This window comes from Borostomias antarcticus (assembly GCF_949987555.1).
Source record: "Borostomias antarcticus genome assembly, chromosome: 5".
Lineage (NCBI taxonomy): Eukaryota > Metazoa > Chordata > Actinopteri > Stomiiformes > Stomiidae > Borostomias > Borostomias antarcticus.
The window spans coordinates 22,159,213-22,182,885 of record NC_140238.1 but is presented as its reverse complement, the minus strand read 5'-3'; the positions used below and the strand labels follow the sequence as shown (position 1 = coordinate 22,182,885).

General features: G+C 50.1%; 1 protein-coding gene across 2 annotated transcripts in view; it reads left to right on the top strand.

The window, feature by feature from the left end:
- sun1b (Sad1 and UNC84 domain containing 1b) overlaps nt 1-23,673 on the top strand; it is a gene marked incomplete at its 5' end in the record, with an annotated part of 38,473 nt that overhangs the window by 2,591 nt on the left and 12,209 nt on the right. Inside the window, 10 exons of one of the 2 annotated variants that reach the window (XM_084437908.1) lie at nt 1,643-1,719; nt 16,139-16,339; nt 17,040-17,287; nt 17,677-17,703; nt 18,764-19,030; nt 19,539-19,676; nt 20,186-20,314; nt 20,946-21,026; nt 22,989-23,099; nt 23,451-23,603. In XM_084437908.1, coding sequence (XP_084294034.1) covers nt 1,643-1,719; nt 16,139-16,339; nt 17,040-17,287; nt 17,677-17,703; nt 18,764-19,030; nt 19,539-19,676; nt 20,186-20,314; nt 20,946-21,026; nt 22,989-23,099; nt 23,451-23,603 — 1,432 coding nt within the window. Of the gene's footprint in view, nt 1-1,642; nt 1,720-16,138; nt 16,340-17,039; nt 17,288-17,676; nt 17,704-18,763; nt 19,031-19,538; nt 19,677-20,185; nt 20,315-20,945; nt 21,027-22,988; nt 23,100-23,450; nt 23,604-23,673 lie in introns of those variants that run through there. The other variant, XM_084437909.1, reaches the window with a different exon arrangement.

The following is a 23,673-nucleotide window of genomic DNA, read 5'->3' as shown; positions in this document are numbered from 1 at the left end:
GGAGGGTGGAACTGTGTGTGATTCTCAGAGTTGGAAGTGGATTTTGGGGCGGGGAGCCATCTGTTCTTCTAGTGCTCCCTGACCACCACCCCCCCCCTACCCTCACACCTTTCAGGCCTACTGACTGACTGACTTGGTGGTCTGAAGCGGGACAACCCAGGGAGGTTATGGGACAACCTACAATGATAGTGTCAGTAAGGCCCATTGGTGTAGAACTTGCTACTAAGATAAGTTAAGCACAGGAAGTTGCATAACTCAATTCTGTGCATATTTGAGAGGCAACTGGCTGCTGTGTTGTCTCTGTGCCGGTCTCGTTGCTATGGATCCCATGTTCCAGCTCCGTGATTTGATTTCACCTCTCTCTCACCTCCACAACAGCCTGACTCCTACTACCAGTCTGGTAGTATTTCCACGGTTGACCTGAGGCTGCAAACAGGTTTTGGCTGCACCCTGTCCTGCCCTCACGGCCTGGGCTCCCACGCCCGCGGGGGAGGCTTGGTTGCTGCCTCATGTGTGCCTCTTACCTCACCTGGAACAGAACGCTTACTAGACAGCTCCAGGAAAAATGTCTGATGTTGGAGACTTGGAAGTGTCATGGCAAAAGAATAGATTGAGATTCAGACTGAATGGGTCTTATTTGTTTTATCTTTAAAAGTTGCACCTCGTCTTTAAAAGTCACACCTCGGTGAAGAACCTCCCCCTGGGCCAGGTGAAGCCCACCCACTCCCTAAGCTCCACCTCTGAATGTTACAACATTCTTCAGAACACGTCTTATTCCTCACTCAGGCTGCAGTCAGTCAGTCAGTCAAATTTCCCCCACAGGAATGATTAAAGTATCTATCTAGTCAGTTTGTCAGTCAGTCGTCCAGCCAGCCAGTCAGGTTATGGACTAACGTGGTTCCTGGAAGGTGGAAGTGTTGTCTGTCTGAGAGAGGATTCTGGTTATAGTCTCGCCTGCCCGCCCGGTCTCCAGACTCCTCCAGCCTCCCGGCCAGCTCCCGACTGCAGGGGAGAGGCAGAGACGAGCCCCGAACCCAACCCCCCGTCCTCAGCCAACGACCGCCCGCCAGGATGCAGGAGGAGGTCGGCCGAGTCTCGTCCGTGTATTGCTTGTTTCGGGGTGCTGTTCTCCGTGCGCTCTTTTGTCTGCCCGGGTTCTGGTTCTAAGATCCTCACACTCGCTGCTGGTTGTGCAGAGGGTCGCGCTTGGGTGGCGTCCAAGGTGGATCGCAAAAGATAGAGATTGTTTGGCCCAGAGAAGGGTCTAGCGTAGATAGCTTGCAGGGGTATTGGGGTGTTTCTGTGCCGGTCTCGGTGCTGTGATAAGAATTGAAATTAAATCAGACAATTTGGGATGACGACACATCCATTTGGTTATTAATCAGAATGGTTTTTCTCAACGTTGGAACGCGGGTGATTAATCAGAATGGTTTTTCTCAACGTTGGAACGCGGGTGGTGTCGGGTGACAGGCTGAACAATACAGTGTGTCTGGGTGTGTGTGAGAGGGTGTGTGTGGGTGTGTGCCCGCGCGTGTTGCACATGCCATCGTAAGAGTGCGAGACTGCTCCCTGCCCACCCTAAAGAGCCCTCTCTCCCCCCTCCCTTGCGCCCTGACCGCCGCAGTCTGAACGAAGAATGACTATGGATTTTTCCCGCCTGCACACGTACACGCCGCCCCAGTGTGCCCCGGAGAATACCGGCTATACCTACTCCCTCAGGTGAGACCGCTACAGCCTTATAGACCTGTCCTGCACTGTCAGGGACCAGACCCTATAGGCCCTAGCTTCAAGTCAGCCAACTAAGAGCACTCTGTGTTATTTATTACAATAATAATAATAATAATAATAATAATAATATAGACTTGGAGTTAAAATGTGAACTGACCCTGAATCTGGTGCTACAGTGGAACGTAGGACATAAGGTTTCTGTTACTGTGTCTTTGCTCTCGAATGTCGGGTAGGCCTAGTAGTATGTTGTTCTGCCCTCGGAACATCGGGTAGACCTAGTATGTTGTTCCGCCCTCGGAACATCGGGTAGACCTAGTATGTTGTTCCGCCCTCGGAACGTCGGGTAGACCTAGTATATTGTTCCGCCCTCGGAACGTCGGGTAGGCCTTGCATGTTCTGCAACCAGGCTACTCGGGGTGGCGTCCAGATGTGTGGTTATGAGGGCGATACATCTGTCCTCCGTCCCTCCTCACTGATGCGCATGCCGTCTGTGTCTCTGACTGAGACGAGTTTGTACTGTAGGTGAATTTTTGTGACGACTCTCCAGTGAACTCGGATTCTCAGTGCTGTTGCAGTGGAGCGAATGGAAGTGGTCTGGTTTAGATGAATTATCTCCAGGCTGGTAAACATTCGCCTCACATATCTCACTGTTTGCAATCCTCCATGTTCAGGGGTAAAGCCCAATCAGGTGTGTGCGTGTGCAGTGTTTCCCACAGGATTTAGTGAGACTATGGGAGGTGGACCACCGAGCCTCTAGAGGGGTACGGGGGTATGCCCCCCCGGAAGAACATTTTGAACAATTTAAATTTAATCAATCTGGTGCACTTGGAGAGCAAAATCAAGAAGGTAGAATAACAAGAATAGAATGAATAGTGTAGAATAGAATAGTCTAGGTAATTAATGGGAAACACTGGCGTGTGCGTGCGTGTGTGCGTGCGTGCGTTGCCTACAGAGGTATTCTCAAATCTTTTTTTTTTCCACTCTCACTCAAGTAAATTCTAGGACAGAATGTGCGTTCTCAGTGCATTCCAGAGCTTAGAAGACATTTTAGTGGCAACAGTTGCTGCAGCAAGTTGAGGTGAAGTGAGAATTGTCTGTAAGGTCGGTGGCTACAGTCTGACGGAACAGATCTGCCGATTCGTACGTGGTTGTTGCTCTTAGTTTGGATCCTTTTTGGACCTTGTTGTTATTCCAGCGTTCCCATGAAAAACCAGTCTCTGGTTGTGGTTTTGATGATTCAGCCTCGCAGACGATTGTGGCTCTGTGGGCATGATGTGTGTTACCGAGAAACAAAAAGGAAAGAAGCTATTTAGTTAGAGTTGGACGGCTTCATTTGAGATACTAACTACAGCTCTGCACGCAATTCGCCATTTCACGTTTCAAGGAAGAATCTGCTGCTGTGTACTTAGCCTGTAGGCCTGTACGTGAACAGTTTGTTCACTTGCCCTGTTCGTATGCTGTGGGCGTTACTGTCACGAAGTCAAAATTGAAACCCGTTCTACGGTCTCCCTGTCCCTGGTGCAAGTGCTTTGTGCTTGTTCCCCAAACCCCAGGTACTGAACATTCTTGCAGGTATCCGAGGTCCTTGTGATACGTGCCGAAATGTGGTGGTCCTACAGTATTTCAGTGTAGGCTGTACACCGTACATTACATGTGACAAACGAAGGAATCCCGAATCTTTCAGCATTGTCCCATTCGACACCTCAGGGCATCTAAAGACCTGACATTACAGACCAGAGATAGCGAGTAAACGCTGGGTGATCTTTAAGCTGTCAAATTAAGGGCAAGAAAAACAGTGGTGAAAGTGCCCGGGCATGTTCCAACAGCCAGCTTCCAACAGCCCTGTAGATTTACTGTGGTGATTTCACCCGCCTAGCTTGTAAAAAAAGCTGAGTACATTCCTGTGGAGAGAGAAGTAGTCAGGGGGGCCTGTTCCCTCTCCTCCCTGGGTCCGTGTGATAAGCACATGACCTTTAACGTCAACCCCAACATTACCTGTGATATGTCAGGTCTTGGCGTAGGGAGTGTCTCTGCCAATTAGCCTTTAGGAGTCTTTTGTGATGGGGCATGAATGTTGAAGTGATCGCAGAGGAGAGACCGAGCCGAGCTCCTCTGATAGGAAGCCACTGCCCTGGTCCTCGAGGGCCTAGTATTAATCCGCTGGTGGTTTGTCACTTGATGTGCCAAGACGGTCTCTACCCAGACTGACTTTACAGGTATTAACTAGGTTGCCCTCTGTCACCGATCTAGAATTACAACCACAGTGTTCCTTCACGAGGCCACCACCTCTCTCCTCAGTCTAACCATTAGAGAGACATTTCTGGAGGTACCAGTCTTCGGTGGCCTGTGGGGCAGCGGGCGGGGCGGGGCGGGGTGGGGCGGGGGGGGGGCGTGGCTAGATGAAAGCAAAAGTGGTGAGATCTCACACCACTGGAATGTGTCAGGTAGGCTGGGAAGACTGGAACGAGCTAATCGAGTTGCTCCTGCAGTTAAGTTGGAATTAGGCCGTCAGCTGTCATGGACGTAGGCTTATCCCAAGGTTATTAAAATGGTTTACTTTTAGCTCATGTAGTTGAAAGTCAGGGTTTTCTATTGCACGGTGACTGTTACTGGACAGGCAGAGGTCACTCCCAGTCCCTAGCTTTGTTTTCTGGTTTTCTGGCAGCTTGACAGAGCAGGCAGTCGAACAGCCAGTCAGACATTTTCTGAAACATCAGCCTATCAGAGATTGAGGGCTGTTTATATTTCAGCTAACTGTGTGTGTGTGTGTGTGTGCGTGCGTGTGTGCGTGTGTGCGTGTGTGCGTGTGTGTGTGTGTGTGTGTGTGTGTGAGAGTGTGTGTGTGAGAGAGAGAGCCTGTGTGGGTGAATGGGAAAAAGGGCAGCACAGAGGGACGGAGTCAGGTGACAAAAACCGTTGAGACATCTGTTATCAAAACTCACAAGGCCAGAGACAAGTTAGAGAGAGATAGAGGGAGAGAGGGAAAGAGGGGAGAGAGAGAGAGAGCGCGAGAGAGGGAGCGAGGGAGAGCGAGGGAGAGAGAGAGGAGTGGAAAGCCTGCCAATCATTTCTACCAACCCTAGAACCCTTTAGGCGCCCCCACAGGGCAGGACATGTGCCTGATTTGTGGATTTGCAGCCCACGGAATACTTGCTGTTTAACAACCCACACGTGTAGACAAGCGTTTATCGGTAATTTCTGAGAACATGAATATCATAGAATAGAAAGTTTATTTGCCCAGTACAGGTACATTGGAATTCTTGTCATCGCTTGTCTTTTCAATATCTTACATCAGCACTAATCATTCCAGTCCCCGGTAGAGGTCAGCTCGAGGTCAGCTAGACCTCAGCTAGAGGTCAGCTAGACATTTAAAGGTTCCCAAACCGCCCAAAGGAACGCAGACGTGTGGTAGCCAGGGAGCCAGGCAGGAGACGTGTGGTAGCCAGAGAGCCAGACAGGAGACGTGTGGTAGCCAGGGAGCCAGACAGGAGACGTGTGGTAGCCAGAGAGCCAGACAGGAGACGTGTGGTAGCCAGGGAGCCAGACAGGAGACGTGTGGTAGCCAGGGAGCCAGACAGGAGACGTGTGGTAGCCAGGGAGCCAGACAGGAGACGTGTGGTAGCCAGAGAGCCAGACAGGAGACGTGTGGTAGCCAGAGAGCCAGGCAGGAGACGTGTGGTAGCCAGAGAGCCAGGCAGGAGACGTGTGGTAGCCAGAGAGCCAGGCAGGAGACGTGTGGTAGCCAGGGAGCCAGACAGGAGACGTGTGGTAGCCAGAGAGCCAGGCAGGAGACGTGTGGTTAAACGCAGGAACACGGCGGGCTTAAGAGGGGGCCGAGCCCGCCGCAGTCTGGAGCCCACCAACGGTGACCTAATGACCGGTGTCAGACCAGCTGCTCCTCAGCGGAGAGGAGAACGGGCTCATTTGTTGATTCACGGCTGAGATGGTGTTTAGGGTGTTAAAGGGGAGGTGCCCCTGCCCTCTGAATTCAAGGGGAGGTGCCGCCGCCAGTCAAGTCTGACGTTATCTCTGCAAGGGGATCGATGCTCCCGGCGTGGGTCTGTCCACCTAACCATGCATCCTCCATGGACTGCTGTCACCAGCCCACATCCTGGGCGCAGGGTTCACACACACCAAGCTAACCGAGGTGTCGCAAGAAGCCCAGATGTCTCGTATCAGATAATATCTCTGTTTTGAGATATTGAATCTCTCTTCAAATATTGAACTGTGAATATAGCCCCCTGAAGTGAAGTCCTCCTGATAGCAGGACTGCACACACTGTGATGTTGTTTACACAACTCTGAACATGGACAGAGAAGTCAGTGAGGTCACACGTGCTATACAGACAGACGGAGAGAGAGAGAGAGAGAGAGAGAGGGAGGGAGGGAGGGAGGGAGAGAGGGAGGGAGAGCAGAGGAGAGAGGAAAGGCAGAAATGCTGGCAGAGAAAAGACTGTATTTGAGTAAACTTGCAGTCTCATCATATTTGTCCTGGCTTCCCTCCCCACCATGGACCGTGTTCATCATGCTCTAATATGACGGGAATATGGTGCATGCTCCAACACACACACGCACACACGCACGCACACACGCACACACACACACACCTGACTGCTGCCAGCCAAGGATCCTAATCACAGTTGAGTTAACAGTAAACAGACCCTGGTGTGGGGTACCATGGTGCTTCAGCGTGTGTGTGTGTTTGTGTGTGTGTGTGTGTGTGTGTGTGTGTGTGTCTGCCTGCAGCAGTAGGCCCCATCCATATTTCATGACCAGCCAGTGTGTGTAAGTGGGTCAGTGGGGCCGCTGGTCAGGGTGATTGCATCTCCAGCGTAGTAGTGACAGTTGAACTGTGTGTGTGTGTGTGTGTGTGTGTGTGTGTGTGTGTGTGTGTGTGTGTGTGTGTGTGTGTGGTGGGGGGGCAGGGCGGGGGGGTGTGGAGGGTGGCCGGTTGCTCTAGGTGAAATCTAAGCAGGGAAGGATGGAGGAGGTGTAGGGTTAGTGTTGGTGTTAGGGTTAATGTTAGGGTTAGTGTTGATAGATGGTGGCTGGTGTTGTGTGGACAGTGTGAATGAAGGGGGGTCAGCAGAGAACAGTTGTTGTTTTTGGGTATTGCACTCGCTTGCTCACACAGTTGTTGGGACATGTGGTGTGTTTGTGTTTGTGAAAGAGGGTATGAGAGAGACAGTGGTGTGTGTGTGTGTGTGTTGGTGGTGTTAGAGTTGGTGTTTTTTTTTCTTGGGAAGGGGTAGCCTTAAGCCGAGGATACACTACAGGATATTATGCCCCATTTTATACACGATTCACAATCCTGCCGAGTCTGTCCTAGTCGGTGGCAGTCTGCACTAGTTGGGGGTAGTCGGAGTGGCAATTTGGCACAGAAATCTGTAAGTGTATGAGGGGTACAGATTTAAATCGGCAAGTGTATGATGAGAACAGACTTCTCCCGATCCGAGTCGGAGCATATCAAACATGTTTGATATTTTTGAGCAGATTCTGGACGCAGTCATGTAGTGTAAACTCGTCACCGTCCAGTCGTTAAATGTGCGATACACAGTTTTTCAGTTGTCATACAAAAATCAGCAGAAGCCAGTCGTCTAGTGTATACTCCCAGTCATTTCATAATCTGTTAAGATTGTGAAAGTCTTCTAGTGTAGTTTAGTTTTCACCATGAAGGCAGTCTTTTTTTCATGAGCCTCCTTAGAAACAAACTGTACTGCATCAACTAGGTCCCTCTTCTGATTGGCTGAGCAATCTAGTGGCAAGCACAGGTGTTGTCAATAAGCTAGTTTAGCGCATACAGGAGAATATTATTCATCTGAGGGGTCCTTGTGTTTCAGGCAAACAATAAGTTAGTAAATAGTATAAATTCTACTTGATTTTGGTTCTAAATAAGAAGAATTGGTGTGAGTAAAAGCCAACCCTCTCAAATGTTTGAATACCGTATGAAAGGGGAGGGAAGTTTTGGAATTCAGTTCACAACTTTCTGGTCCCCTCTCTCCTCTCAGTTTCATGCGTATGTTCCATGGGATCATTCCCAGCCTGTGCTCACTCTATCCCTTACACACACACACACTCAGACCAGAGAGAGGTTTGGAGTAGTTTCCCAGGCAACCGCAGCAACATGAAAAACGGGCTTCCTCAAAGAGAGCGAGCGAGGGAAGAGAGTCCTCCGTTTAGAGAGAGAGAGAGAGAGGGAAGAGAGAGAGGGAAGAGAGTCCTCCGTTTAGAGAGAGAGAGAGGGAGAGAGGGAAGAGAGTCCTCAGTTTAGAGAGAGAGAGAGAGAGAGAGAGAGGGAGGGAAGAGAGTCCTCAGTTTAGAGAGAGAGAGAGAGGTAGAGAGAGAGAGGGGGAGAGAGAGAGATAAAGAGAGAAGTGTTTCTGTGGGCGGGTAAAACCGAGGTCAGGCTGGAGCAGCCCTGATCACAGTGCCAGTTTCAAGGCCCCCAGAGCAGGAGAGACATGGGTAGCTGAGCTCCCAGGCCTGAGGTAAATATAGGTCTGCTGTCCTCCCAAGGGGAACAGGAGCCCCTGCCTCCAGAATGGAAAGGAAACGGGAGGATGGGACTTTGTCCAGTGCTGTTGTAGAGGAAGAGGAGAATAAACAGCTTCAGAGATGGGAACCTGGTACTGATGCATTCCAGGAGAGCTGCACACACACACACACACACTCTCACACACACACACACACACACACACACACACACACACACACACACACACACACACACACACACACACACACACACACACACTATAATGTTTGGTTTGAGTGTGTTTCTCTTGTGTGTTTCTCTTTTAGTGTAGCTATCCGTGGGTGGTTGTGTAAAGGATCTTGTTCATGTTGCGTATCCATTTCAACCTAAAACAAATGAGCTGGAAGTACAGTAGGAGATGATTTTCTTTGATGAACTTGTTATCTCGAGGTAACGGGTAGGGATGTCACAAGAACCCATACTTCCGTACTAAATGTAACTGAGTGGAACTGGGTTCCTGTGAGTCCTCGAGTAGGTAACGAGTTGTTGGTTAAACTCACTCACCCCCAGTATAAATACCGTCCACCTGTGCCAAGGAAGAGCTAGCTTTTCATTGGCGCAGCTGGTTAAAACGGTGTCTGTCACGTGGGAGACCCAGGTTCGATTCCCACTCAGGGCATGCCGTAACGTATAGGTTACACAAGTCTCCCACACAGGTCATGCCGTAACGTATGGGTTACACAAGTCTCCCACCCAGGGCATGCCGTAACGTATGGGTTACACAAGTCTCCCACCCAGGGCATGCCGTAACGTATGGGTTACACAAGTCTCCCACCCAGGGCATGCCGTAACGTATGGGTTACACAAGTCTCCCACCCAGGGCATGCCGTAACGTATGGGTTACACAAGTCTCCCACCCAGGGCATGCCGTAACGTATGGGTTACACAAGTCGATGCCAAAATTCTGAAAATGTGATGGCACTCGTTTTTTCTACAGTACCATCGGTACCAGGGATGGAATTCTTCTGGACCTGACGGGCGAATATTACACCTACTAGTGTACCACTAGCATAGTAACGTTAGCCAACACTAGTTCTTGGATTGAGGAGACACAAAACAACAGAACACAAACCTGAGACCCGATTAACTTTAACTTTCACATAGACATTCTACATCTCTTGAAAATTAACCATTTCCAATTCGATTTTCTGAATCTATATTGAACCACTATAAACTAGAGGACTGATAGTAGCCTACCCAAATCAATCAAAAACTCTAAATAGCTTAGAAAATGTTTTTGTCCTGTTTAGCTAGTGCTTCTTGCTAGCTTAGCTAGTACTAGCCATAACCACCACTTTTGAATGCATCCCTTTGTACCATTCATGGTAGCTAATGTTAGTTTACCATATTTGTCGCACAAGCTGCAGGCCAACCTGCTATTTGCTAGCTAGCCAGCCAGGTTGTTTTGCCGGCTCAGTCAGCTAGATGGAACGAGCCAGTCAACTCAAAACAAATGCAGATAGGCGTATAGATATCTACGCTTATTATAGTCTTGGCTCAAGCTTTGAAGAAAAATGTTATCCCATAAGGTGTATTTATTTTGCATAATGCCTGTGTTTCCTGCTGTTTTCTTAGCCACTGACCTAGGCCAGGCTACTCGAGGTCTCAATCTTTCTTTCACAGTACAGTATCAGACAGAAGATGATGTTTTTAATAAAAGTAGGCTGTAGATGTAGGCTACATGGGATATCGATTTTTTTTTTTATCATGGTATCGAATTGGGTATCGAGAATAGTTGAATTTCATGACATCCCTAGTAGCAGAACTATTTGTGTTCTGAGGTACAGTAGATAGACTATTGATGTACTGAGGTTAATTAGGTAGCTCAATACTGTCTGGCTGTGATGTCATGTTGTCCAAAGCAGCTTTGATGTACGGTGAACTGTGCCACCCAGGAATGCTCATGGAGAGACCACCTTCTCTCTGTAAAGCTTTCCCTTGGGAAGCTTTTTGTGTGTGTGTGTGTGCGTGTGCGTGTGTGTGTGTGTGTGGCGAGAGAGATATGTAACCATACAGTGCCTGTGGTTTGGAGGCTGAGATTTATAGACCATGTGGTTTGTAATCTGTCTGAGCTCCCTGACAGTGTGTGTGCGTGCGTTTGTCCCTCACCAGTAGAACTGATCCACGTTTAAGTTAAAATCACAGAACTCCTGGGGAAGCTAGGATTAACTGGCGACATTACAACCAGGAAGTTAGACCAGCTAATAAGATTCTGCTAACATTAATTCAATTCCACCATTTGGTTTTCACATTCGAGCCTCTCGAAACTCTCAAAGTGAACCTTTTCAGTGTGTCAAGTGATGAGTTGCGTAGATTCTCATCCCATGTGTCAGTGTTGTCATGCAGCTGTAGGCAGTATTATGCACCATTTGAAGATTTTGTTTGTAATTATGTTGGCTAGATGTAGGCTTCCACCAACAACACATTCTATTCTCTCCTCTCTGGCCTCCAGTAGGAGTGTGTGCCCACCAGGGTGTGTGAGGGGGAGGCCGGCCATCAGCAGGCAGCGGTGGTGTTGTGTAAGAGAGCAGTAAGAGAGAGCCAAGCTCTGTGAGTGTGTGTGTGTGTGTGTGTGTGTGTGTGTCTGTCTGTGTGTGTGTGTGTTTGTTTATATATATGTGTGTGTGTCTAGTTCTGTAACTACATCTAGCAGGGTTGCATGTGCGTGTCCTCCTGTCTATTTATACCCCTGGTGAGGGGGAAGAGAGAGAGAGAGACACCAAGTTAAGCTAGCAAAACAAAGTTACTGCCTCTCAGAGAGTGATGGGCTGGGATGATGCAGCAACAATCCACGGTGCAAGTTGTTAGAGTGTTTCCTCTGAGCCCACAGGGTTGGCTCTGGCATTATCCTGCTGTAGGCTAGCTAGCAGATGCAACGTGTGTGTGTGTGTGTGTGTGTGTGTGTGTGTGTGTGTGTGTGTGTGTGTGTGTGTGGGTGTGTGGGTGTGTGGGTGTGTGGGTGTGTGGGTGGGTGGGTGGGTGGGTGGGTGGGTGGGTGGGTGGGTGGGTTGGTTCTAGAGACTGGAGTGTACTGAAGGGCTTTGGAGTTAGCCAGGATATCCTAGCGTGGGTTTATATCAGCCTTGTTGAAAGCATCCTTGGTTTTAACATCACACTATGGTTTGGCAATCTCAATCCATGGAGCAAGGCTGAACTGGCCAGGATAGTCAATGCAATTGACCAGGTAATAGGACGACAGCAGAAGCAGCTGGATGCTGGAAGGTTCTGGCTTAGGGATGCAGAAAATATTTTGACCGGTTATGCACATCGGTCTATAGGTTAATTTGCATACGCACTGCTGACAGAGCAGCGGAATGGAATACAACAAATGAGAATGAAGTTTGCATACACTATAACCAATTCAAAATAGTTCACAATAAAACATCAAATCAAACCCTTAAGGGGAGCGTGACCAGCAGGTAGCAGTATGCACTACCACATTAAGAACAAGCATCCAGGTGCCCTGCTGTCCGAAGAGGGCTCATCACAGCCAAAGATCACGTCGTTGCTAGCCAGGGGGAGGAAAGTGTGACGCGCGCCGTTCTGAGGCCATCACCCAGTTGGTGTGCGAAATGATTGCAACCGATATGCTGCCGATCAGTGTGGTGGAGGGCGAGTTCGCTACCTTGGACCAGAATATGTTATGCCACCGAGAGCTACTGTGACTACATGCCTTGAAAAACAGTTTGAGGAGAAGAAAGATGAGCTAAAAGTCAAGCTAGCCAAGGCAGACAAGCTACCTCTGACTACCGACTGCTGGACAGCTCTCACACATGAAAGTTACATCACAACTACGTGCCTCTTCATTGATGCTAGCTGGGAGGAACAGGACAGTGTTATGTTATGTTATTTTTATTTATAATGCGCCCCCCAACCAACTGTTACATCAGCCCGGGGCGCAGCCCAGGTACAAAGGGAGACAAACAAAAACAAAGGACTGCAAACGAACAGATTAACAAGAAACGCCAGGAATTGGAGAGTGGCTGGCTGCTGTCGGGCGTAGCACCGCCATCATGCTTCCTAACAAAGCGCAGTGTGCTCCTCACTCAGAGCCTCTCATGGATGCTAGCTGGGAGGAACAGTACAGTGTGCTCCTCACTCAGAGCCTCTCATGGATGCTAGCTGGGAGGAACAGTACAGTGTGCTCCTCACTCAGAGCCTCTCATGGATGCTGGCTGGGAGGAACAGTACAGTGTGCTCCTCACTCAGAGCCTCTCATGGATGCTAGCTGGGAGGAACAGTACAGTGTGCTCCTCACTCAGAGCCTCTCATGGATGCTAGCTGGGAGGAACAGTACAGTGTGCTCCTCACTCAGAGCCTCTCATGGATGCTAGCTGGGAGGAACAGTACAGTGTGCTCCTCACTCAGAGCCTCTCCGTCCAGCACACGTCAGATCATCTGGCCGAGAAGCTGAATAGTGCGGTAGAGACATGGGGTCTCAGCGGACGTGTGTTGGCCTGCGTCCACGATAATGCCACAAATATTGTCACCTAACTCCCCCGAGCGCATCCCCTGGGACTCTGTGCCATGCTATGCGCTCACCCACCAACTCGCCATTAACGACGGCTTTAGTGTTTGTGTGTCGTGTCATTGTTGCTGCAGGGAGACTAGTCATTTTAGTCATTTTTTTCATATTAACAAAATAGTTGTAGCCTATTTATTTATCAATCTGTATTTTATGAGGTGGAATCATTAAGAAACCCAAGGCAGACACACACGGGATGTGCTTCAAGTCATTTTACTAAAACGGGAGATGAAAAAAGAGACTTTAGACTGGATGAACGTAGCCTATACAAACAACAAACTGCCACTGAGCTGAGGTATCCCAGGGAAGATAAAAGTAATAAAATAACAAATAAAATAAAAGGCAAGACAGTACAACACCGCACATGAACTTGTCAGCACCTCTAAACTGGACAGTGCATTGAGTCAATGGAGCGCTAAAAATTAACCGGTTAGTTACCGGTTATAGGTGTCAGTCAGTTGTGGAACCTAAACCTCGTGATCCTGGTGCAATAAAGTTGTATCTTATCTTATTAATAGCTTACAGTTAGGTCCATAAATATTTGGACATTGACACAATTTAAATCATTTTGGCTCTGTACACCACCACAGTAGATTTGAAATGAATGATGTGCTTTAAGCGCAGACTTTCATTTTTAATTTGAGGTAACATCCAAAGCAGGTGAACGGTGTAGGAATTACAACACATTTTATTTGTGGCACCCCTCTTTTTAAAGGACCAATCCTTTTTAAACTCCCATCCTTTGCAGTCAATGACAGCCTGAGGTCTGGAACCCACAGACATCACCAGACACCAGGTCTCGTCCCTGGTGATGCTCTACCAGGCCTCTACTGCAACTGTCCAGTGGCGATTTTACATTAGGGGCAGGTGGGGCAGTGCCCCACCTGGTGGCGCTGTTGTGCAAGATGCATCTTAGCCTACAACTGTGTTTCGGAAAAATCTATTTTATAATTAATACAAAATAGTGATTCAGTGGTGAAAATGAAAAACGCATGTATAAATATAATAAACCTGACTGACACTATGTATAGTGCTGTTTTGCAGTAATTCCCTTTGTATGAGCGTGTCACAGACTGCTCTGACTCGGCAGAGGGGCACCGAAGCGTTCTCCCCTACTGTTGCTATAGCGACAATGTGAGCGTGGTCGGGAGTAATGTGAAAAAATATCATGCAGATTTAATTGGGTGAAGGGGCAGAAAAGTCTCTTCCCCTACGAAATCTACCTGGCAACAGGTTTAGCCAGGGAATAATAAAACAACGTTGATCAAAGTTGAACTACTGGGTCATTGTCGATGTCGATCTTTGACCAAAACTCCCAGAAGGACGAGCCAATCAAACGCACCCCAGTGACATGCACTCCTGTCATTGACGTGATCATGAGACACAGACACGCCACACAATTTTGTTCACACTCACAAGCATAAGCCAATCAAATGCACCCCTCCCTTCCGAGTGCCCTCCCTGTCCAGTTGTGTTGCTTGGCTCAGCACTTAGAAGGGACCTGTGAGGGGCAGCTGGAGAGGATGGACAGATCCTACAGACGAATAGAGAGAGACAGACAGACATGGGGAGGAAGGGTAGTTCAAGCCAAGGGGCGACAGACTAGACTTGGACAGTGTCCCTTGATGCAGGTGTGCATGCGTTGCACGCACACACACACACACACACACACACGGTAGAAGAGCCAGATCTTGTGTGCAGCAGGAGAGAAGCTGATTGTGTGTGTGTGCGTGTGTGTGTGTGTGAGAGCCAGGTGGAGGCAGCAAGCAGGAGAAGGAAAGCCCGTAATGGGCTCTGGGCAGGATGGTGTAATCCTGAGGGCTTAGGGCCAGGAGGACACATACACACACACACACACACACACACACACACAGTGCCAGAGAACAGTGCTGGCTGTACAAAGTGGGTAGGTGTGCGGGAGTAGACTAACAGACTGAGGACAGCTGACTGAAAACGTCTCTACAGCATATCTCTTCTCCTCTACTGAGCTCCATTGTTTCACAATGCTGCCGGTCTGCCAAACTTCTGACTCGGGACACTCACTGTCAGCCCAGCCTGACAGAGAAACACCATGCGTCTGTTTGTTTAGTGCACTGAGGAAAACCCCGCCCCCTCCCCTGTTTATAACAGGAAGTGGAGCCATGCCTCCTAGCCAGTGATAAGATGCGTTTACTTCCTGGTTTGCCCGTTGTCGTTTGGCTTTCTGCTCGTCTGAGGATTTAAGCCTACAGGACAGGAAGAGGAGACGTTACCTTCAGCGGAAGACTTCCTAGTGTGTTGAGTGTGTGTGTGTGTACACTCCTACTGTAAGTCGGATCAATCATCAGATCGAGATATTTCTGTTCAGCGAGGGTGTTAAAAGTGTACATACAGTAAGCATTGGGGCCTGGCGTGTTGAAACTGAGTGAGTGAGTGAGTGAGTGAGTGAGTGAGTGAGTGAGTGAGTGAGTGAGTGAGTGAGTGAGTGAGTGTGTGAGTGTGTGTGTGAGTGTGTGAGTGTGTGAGTGTGTGAGTGTGTGAGTGTGTGAGTGTGTGTGAGTGTGTGAGTGTGTGAGTGTGTGAGTGTGTGAGTGTGTGAGTGTGTGAGTGTGTGTGTGAGTGTGTGTGTGTGTGTGTTTGTTCCGTGATGGAATGTTGGCTTTGGTCCGGCCGCGCTTTCTGCCAGGGGGGTGTGGCTAGTGTGAGTCAGAGCTCCACTGTCTCCGCAGAAGTGTCACTGACTCAACATTTACCCTCCTCATATTCCATCTCCTTACTCTCTTTTGCTGGCTCAGAGTTAAACAGTTTAAGATACTACAGAGCACATTTGAGAATATATATATATATATATATATCCACATACACATTCTTTCCGACCAATGTTTAGAAAATGTTACTCTTTTCAAATGGTCCTCGTTCCTCCCCTGTTATTTCTGTGTTATGGTGTGTGAGTCATTTCCTGTCAGTCCCAGCAGTACTGGAAATGGCACAATTCTTTATCTTCCTTTCCCCCTCTCCTCAAAGCTGTTTGTCCCTCCCTGGTCCCTAGACTACTGCTAATGGTGTTTCAAACTGAACGTGCTTGTCTTCATCCAGTCTTGTTTATGTTGAGGTTCTGATTCTGATCTGTTTGAAGTTGAACAAGGAAGCCCTTTACTTGGGTTTGCCTGCAATGACTGATAAGGACGTCCGTCCGTCTGGACCTTTGATTGAGTTACACCTCTGTTCACCACGTTCTCTCCTTCCGCTCCCCTGTGTCCCATCTTTTCCTCATCTGTTCCCTCGCTCTCGCTGCCTCTCTCTGCCTTTCTCTATCCCTCTCTCTCTCTCTCTCTGTCTCTCTCTCTCTCTCTCTCTCTCTCTCTCCCTCAGCTCCAGCTACTCGACTGCAGCTCTAGATTTTGAGAAGGAGCACCGCATCGCTCCCGTCTTCGACTCTCCCAAGATGTCACGGCGCAGCCTGCGGCTGCAGACCACCGCCGGTCACTACGGCGCCGCCGGCCTGGCCGCCGAGACATCCCAGGGCTACAGCGCCAGCTACGCCAGCGGAGGGTCCGGGCGGAGAGAGGCGTGGTAAGACAAGGGGGGTCACGCACGTCTGACCGAGGTCAAATGGTTTTTAAAGTCACTCCTCGGTATAAATACCGAATCGCTAGTCTCAACACTAGACCCATAGAGTTGTTCCGCTGATACACTACGTAAGCTACACTGACTACGTTACTGCATCCTGCAGATCTCTCCATGGGTTTGGGTAGGTGAAGGAACAACCGATTGTTGCACGAAGTGTCCCAGACCCATAGAGAGTTCTTTCGCGGATTCACTACTTAAGCTACGCTAACTACATTACTGCATGCTGCAGATCTCTCTATGGGTCTGGGACACTTCATGGAAAAATCTGGTGTTCCTGGCAGTTCATTGGTAGCACCGGAATATATAGTGTGCGGAGTGCAGCGATTCTACATGATATTTGAGTCTGGAGAGAGGCTATCGAATAGCTAGCTTTTCTTTGGCGTAGTAGCTGCTGGCAGTGTTTGAGAGGCGGGTGAGGGGGGAAGCTATACTGACGAGCGACGCAGTGACACCTGTTACACATGCACGCACACGCACACATACAGATAGTCAATGTATGCTCCGGCGTGTGTTATGGGGGTCATAACATTAGTTGGCCAACGCTATTTAAAGAAAAGCCCCCTGTCACTTAGCTGTACTAAAACTGTGCCCAGTGCTCTTACTCCCATGTCACTGTTCTCCCTCCCTCGGCCCTCTCTCCCAGCACGGTGAGGAGCCGAAAGCTGCAGTCGTCCTCCTCCTCCTTCTCCCAGACCCTCGTCGAGACGCCGAGCAGGACTCTCTCCTTCTCCGCCGCAAACACCCCAGCCAGCGGCGCGGAGCATAGCCAGCACAGCTACGGCACGGCCGGCGAGGCCTCCCTGCTCTACTCCATCGGGGAGCAGGCCAGCGTTCGCCAGCGCTCCACCTCCACCACCACCACCACCACCACCACCACCGACGGATACCGCGGTTAGTAACGCGGCTAGCAGCACCAGCTCCTCTACTAATGCTAACATGCTACCGCTAATACAGCCAATACTAACACTGTTAGTGCTAATGCTAATAAACGATACAGGGTTCAAGGCCGGGAATAGATAGCCCGTATACAGGAGGCTAATTTTACATCTACATTGTGTTTGCTTTGTACTGTAAATTCATAAGTGTCACATGCAAACACAAACACAAGGGATTGGTGATTTAGGTGTAGGATTAATAGGGTGACGATGGGGGGGGGGTGTATTTTAATCCCACCCATGGGTTTGGAGATTAGCTACATGGAGGCATGTGACTCAGTATAAATGATTGTATAGTAATGAGATCCTGCAGACTTTGACTGATGACCGCCTCACTCTCTCCAGGTGCTGATAAGGATGTTGATCACCATGGTGAGATTTTACTCATGTATTATTATTATTATAGGTATTTTAACTGACTTAATAATTCAAATGTAATTTTATACATTGCAAAAAAAAAAAAAAAAAAGGGAACATTTAATTATCATAGCACCAAGTCGGTTCAACTTCTGGGATATCGATCTGTCCAGTTAGGAAGCATAAAGGATTGTGAATCAATTTCACCTGCTTTGGTGCAAATGAAAGTGACAACAAGTGAACAGGAGAGGCAACAGCAAGACAACCCCCAAAAAGGAAATGGTTTTGCAGGTGATGGCCACAGACCATTTCTCTCTCCTTACCCTTTCTGACTAGTTTTGCATGATGCTAGTGTTCTCGTCACTACTGGTAGCCTGAGGCGGTACCTGCAGCCCATTCAGGCTGCACAGGTAGTCCAGCTCCCATGGTCAGACCCTACGCTGGGGCAGTGGGCCCGGGTTCCTCCTGGTGCAGGGCAGGACCGGCCTCATGTGGCCAGTGTGTGTGTGTAGGCAGTTCCTGGATGACAAAGGCGTCAATACCGTTGACTGGACCTCACGCTCCCCAGACCTGGAACCAACTGAGCACCTCTGGGATGTTCTGTATCGTGCATCCTGAGCTCAGTGATGGCCTGGTCCAGGTCTGGGAGGAGCCTGTCCAGGAGCTCAGTGATAACCTGGTCCAGGTCTGGGAGGAGCCTGTCCAGGAGCTGTGATAGCCTGGTCCAGGTCTGGATGAAGATACCCAGACATCTGAAGTGCACACGGGCAACGCGGGGGCCATACCCACTACTGAGACACATTATGAGTTGTCGTGATGAAATTCACACAACTCGGATGTGTGATTCTTGAATATTTCGTTCATGGAGATCCACAATGTGTGATTTAAGTGTTCCCTTTATTTCTTTAAGCAGTGTATATTATGCATATTTCTACTTTCCATGAGATCCATTTTGATTATACCATAATGTTTAAAACCCAGGTTTTCATTTGAATTGACCACTGTGTGTGTGTGTGTGTGTGTGTGTGTGTGTGTGTGTGTGCGTGCGCGCGCGCGCGTGTGCGTGCGCATCCAGGACGATCGAGGGTGGATCACGGCTCCTCGTCGGTCAACGGCGACCTCAGTGCCGCCACATCGCACGCGCACGCCGTCAACGGCTACATCTGCAAAGACTGCTCCATCCACTCCGACAGGAAGGACGCCCTCACCGCGCGCTCTTCCTGCTCTGCCTCCTCCTCTTCCTCAGCCGTGGCCGCCTCCTACGCCGCCGCCCTCTCATCATCATCATCATCCTCCTCCTCGACCATCTACTCCAGGGACAAGAGTCGGAAGAGCAGGACAGGTGAGCTCTCGGGGAAGAGACCTTCTCTTCTCTGCATCCTGGGACTGGAAGCATCCTAGACTCCTAGAACAGTCTGGAGGCGGTCTTGTCTTGTCTTGTATGTCTTGACAGTCTGCTCTCTGAAATGCAGACAGCTTGTTGGCCCAGTTGAAGAAATGGTTTGCGTAGAGTGCTGCTCGGGAATATCCTCACGGATCCTGTTGCAGTATTAATTAAAAAATCTGAGGCACTTGAGGGTAACGAATTTTAAAATCCTTTAATCTCACTAGGCTGCTCAATCATGGTAACAGTTTAAAAGCATCGGCAGACATTGTCATGACAATGTTTTTTAACTGCTACCATGATTGAATAGCCATGGGTGATTAAAGCTTTTAAAATGTATTACGTTCTTGAGTGCCTCCGATTTCTTCAAAGTACAGTTTGCTGGACTGTTGGACTCGCTGTGCTGTGGGTTTTTTGGGTGTTGTTCTTGTATGAACGTTACCTGGCCTACCTCGTCTCCCCCCAGGTGTGCTGGCGGGCGTCTCCAACGCGTGCGCGCGCCTCGCCAGGCGAACCCTGACCCCAGCCGTCTCCCTGGTCACCCTCCTCTTCCAGAAGCTTCTCTGGCTGGCCTCTAGGGCTGTCAGCAGCTCCCCAGGCAAAGGTAGATTTCTCTCTCTCTCTCTCTCTCTCTCTCTCTCTCTCTCTCTCCTTTATCTGTCTGTTTGTTCGCAGCCTGTTCAACACAGAACGTCAACCTGTGCGGCACGTGAGCTTGGGATGATGTCTGGGATGATGTATGACTGTCCTTCCTCCTGAAACCCTCTCATTAGTCCTGACCTATCTCTGCCCAAGATAGAACACACACACACACACACACACACACACATGCCCTCCTCCTCACCTGTCCTCCTATCAAGACTCCTTTCCTCTCTCCCTCCCTTGCCTGTCTATCCGTTCTCTCTCCTCTCACAGGACAACTGGTGATGATCCTCCCTGTCTGCCTCCTTCATCCTCCTCTTCCTCCTTTCATCTCGACTTCTCGTTCCTGTCTTCCAACCAGACTCGCCTCTCTCTCTCTCTCTCTCTCTCTCTGTTCTCCTCCTCTTCCTCCATCCGTCTCTCCATCCGTCTCTGACCCTCCTGACAGCGAGTGTGTGTGTGTGTCGCCAGGTATGGCGGCGTCCGTGCGTGACTCCGCCCGGTGGGCGATGTCCTCCAGCGTGTCTCGTCTGTGGCAGGTCAAGCAGAGCGCCCTCCACAGGATGGGCTACTACCGGGCCAACGGCTACGAAGGCCAAGGTACCCCGCCCGCCAGGGGTCAGGGGTCACCCACTCTGACCAGCCCCTCCTCCAGAGTCCTCCTTCTATCCGCCGCCCCCAGACTCTCACTGCCGACATCTCTCCATCTCGTATTTGTGTTTGCACAATGTACAGCTTGTTGTTTGGGATGTGATATTGTTAGAGGTAGAGTTATTGTCTACAGGAATGCCTTTACAGGTCTCGGTGTGTCTGTGTAGAAGTAGTCTCTCTCTCTCTCTCTCTCTCTCTCTCTCTCTCTCTCACTCCCCCCCCCTCTCTCTCTTGTCCATGCTCTTTAGGGGAAGTGAAACTCGAGCTGTCATTCCTATTCTCTCTCTCTCTCTCTCTCTCTCTCTGTCTCTCTCTCTCTCTGTCTGTCTGTCTGTTCTCCTCTCCTCCTCTTCATCCGCTCTCTTCATCCTCATATTTACCTCGTAAGCAAATGGACCTCCGCCTGCTGGTGGTCGCCATAGTGACATGCAAATCCCCGCCCCCCTCTTCTCCATAACGCTGTAATAATGTTTTCCATGTCTGATTTCCATGGCTCTCTATTCCAGAATGGACCCCCCCACACTCCTCCTATTTGGTTAGTAAATGCAGTGTTAATAGTTCATAGTTCTCTGTGTTGCAGCTCACTCCAGCTACTGTGGCAGCATGAACGTCAAAGACCTGGTGACCGGAGATGGACACCTCAGTTTGAACGGCTCCCTGTGTAAGTCTCACACACTCGCGCACGCACACACACACACACACTCGCGCACGAACGGACACGCAGATACACACACTCGCTCGCACACACAAATACACACACACACACACTTGAACCCTTCTGTTATTAGATTCCCCTATACGGGCTGAGTGACCGTGCTCGCAAGTTGCCATCGAGTGACTTTGTCTTCCTGATTGACAGAGAGTCTGTGTATGTGTGTGTGTGTGTGTGTGTGTGTGTGAGAGAGAGAGATTGACAGTCAATGTGATGCGTGACCCAGTGTTTGTGTGTGTGTGTGTGAGAAAGAGATTGACAGAGTCAATGTGATGCGTGACCCAGTGTGTGTGCGTGTGTGTGTGTGTGGGGGGGGGGGTTAGCACACAGGGGCTGTGTGAACCAATCATCAGCCTGTCAGCACCCTCACTAGCCAATCAAACGGTCCAGTTGCTGGTCTTCCACTTGAGTTTCTGCATTTCTATACCGATGTTTATATTCACAATACTGTAGTATACTACAATACGCTATACTATACTATATACTATACTATGATAACATAATGAAACTGGATGCGGAGATGAGGGGAGTTGTGGGCGTAGTTGTGGAAAGTTCCAGCTGTCCCCCGCCTGCCCCGGTCACACGACCCCAGGCCGACATCGCTGTCACCGCTGTCACACATGACAGATGACCTCCGAGAACAAGAGAGCGTCCAGAACGGAGAGCAGAGAACAAAGGGCTGTTGTCACCCAGACCACACCACTACTTACTGGAGGGAGAGAGAGAGAGAGACAGGGAGGCTGGGGGGGAGAGAGAGAGAGGCAGGGAGGGTGGGAGAGAGAGAGAGAGAGGGAGAGAGGCAGGGAGGGTGGGAGAGCGAGAGAGAGAGAGGCAGGGAGGGAGGGAGGGAGAGAGAGAGAGGCAGGGAGGGAGGGAAGGTGGAAGACAAAGTTGGCTGCGTCCAATTAGTCCAAAAGTACCACCTCCACTCCATCACCACTTCGGTTCACTCCGTGGACATGAATATGCATGAGGGTCGTCTCATCAAGCATATCTCATACCACCTGCTGTCCCAGTACTGTAGAAAGCTAGCGAAGGTTCCTCCAGACGCCTCCCGAATGACGCAGACACGGAGGGTGTGAACAGCGACGCTTTTGCGGGAAGCATTTTTTGTGCCAAAACTCCCAGAAGGACGAGCCAATCAAACGCGCCCCAGTGACATGCACTCCTGTCCTGACGGTGATCATGAGACACAGACATGCCACACAATTTTGTTTTTACGCAAGTGACTCCTTTTCCTACGCAGACAATTTTGGCATCAGTTTGATCCCAAAGTTTCCTACTCTCTGATACTTACAGTAGGGGTAGTGATTGAGTGGTAGTAGGAGGGAGGGAGGGAGAGAGGGAGAGGAGAGAGAGGGAGAGGGAGGGGGGGATGTCACCAGACACACACAGAGCTGCACTTGTGTCCTGGTGTGGCAGTTGGTCTTTGACGTAGTGACATAAATTCAATCATCTATGTTTGTGTATCTTACCATGATTTTTATTTACATCATGTTCATTTTTGGGTCCTGGTTTGTGTTGAGTTGAACCACACTGACACCCTTACATTTCTTTACCACATTCTGATTTCCTCCATAAACTCATCCATCCTGTTTTGGGTTTGTTTTGTGTTCCTCCCCTCCCTCCCTCCCTCCCTCCCTCCCTCCCTCCCTCCCTCCCTCCCTCCCTCCCTCCCTCCCTCCCTCCCTCCCTCCCTCCCTCCTTCCCTCCCCTCCCCTCCCCCCTCCCCTCCCCTCCCCTCCCCTCCCCTCCCCTCCCCTCCCCTCCCTCCCTCCCTCCCTCCCTCCCCTCCATCCTTCCTTCCCTCCCTCCCTCCCCTCCCTCCATCCCTCCCTCCCTCCCCTCCATCCCTCCCTCCCTCCCTCTCTCCCACCGTGTTTGGCGGGGGGGGGGGGGCGTGTCCTGTAGGTGATGACTGTAAAGGGAAGCAGCACCTGGAGACCCACTCTGCCGTCCTCACACACACCTCCAAGTGGCGCCGCCTGGCGGGGGCACTGTGGACCCTCTTAGCCTGCGCAGGTCCTTTCTCACACACACACACACACACACACACCTCAAACTTCTCCACCACAGAACCACACAGCTGGGCAGCGGTCTCACCATCGCTGGTCGGTACTTTCTTTAGAGGCCAATCACTTCAGTTTGGATACATGCAGCTGCACTGGGATCATAGCCTGAATAAAACGCAGCATTCTTGGATTGGCCGACAGAATATCTGATTTATTCTTGTTCAAAAATCTATGTTCTATATGGTTATCTGTGGTGCTAAGGTGTGTGTGTTTGTGTGTGCGTGTGTGTATGTGTGTGTGTGTGTGTGTGTGTGTTTGTTTGTGTGCGCGTATGTGTGTGTGTGTGTCTGTCCTCCTGCAGGCTACTGTCTGCTCCAGCCTGGCTACTGTGTGGCGAGGGCTGGCCGGGCGCTGGGGTCAGGGGTCGCGGCGCTGGGGTCAGGGGTCGCGGTGCTGGTCATGACGCTGGCCCAGACGCTGCTCTCCGTGCTGGGGACACTCCTGGCTGCTCCTGGTCAGTACAGTCAGTCCCCTCATCCAGCACCTGTTGTATTTGTACCCGTAGCTGTTCTTGACCTTTGACC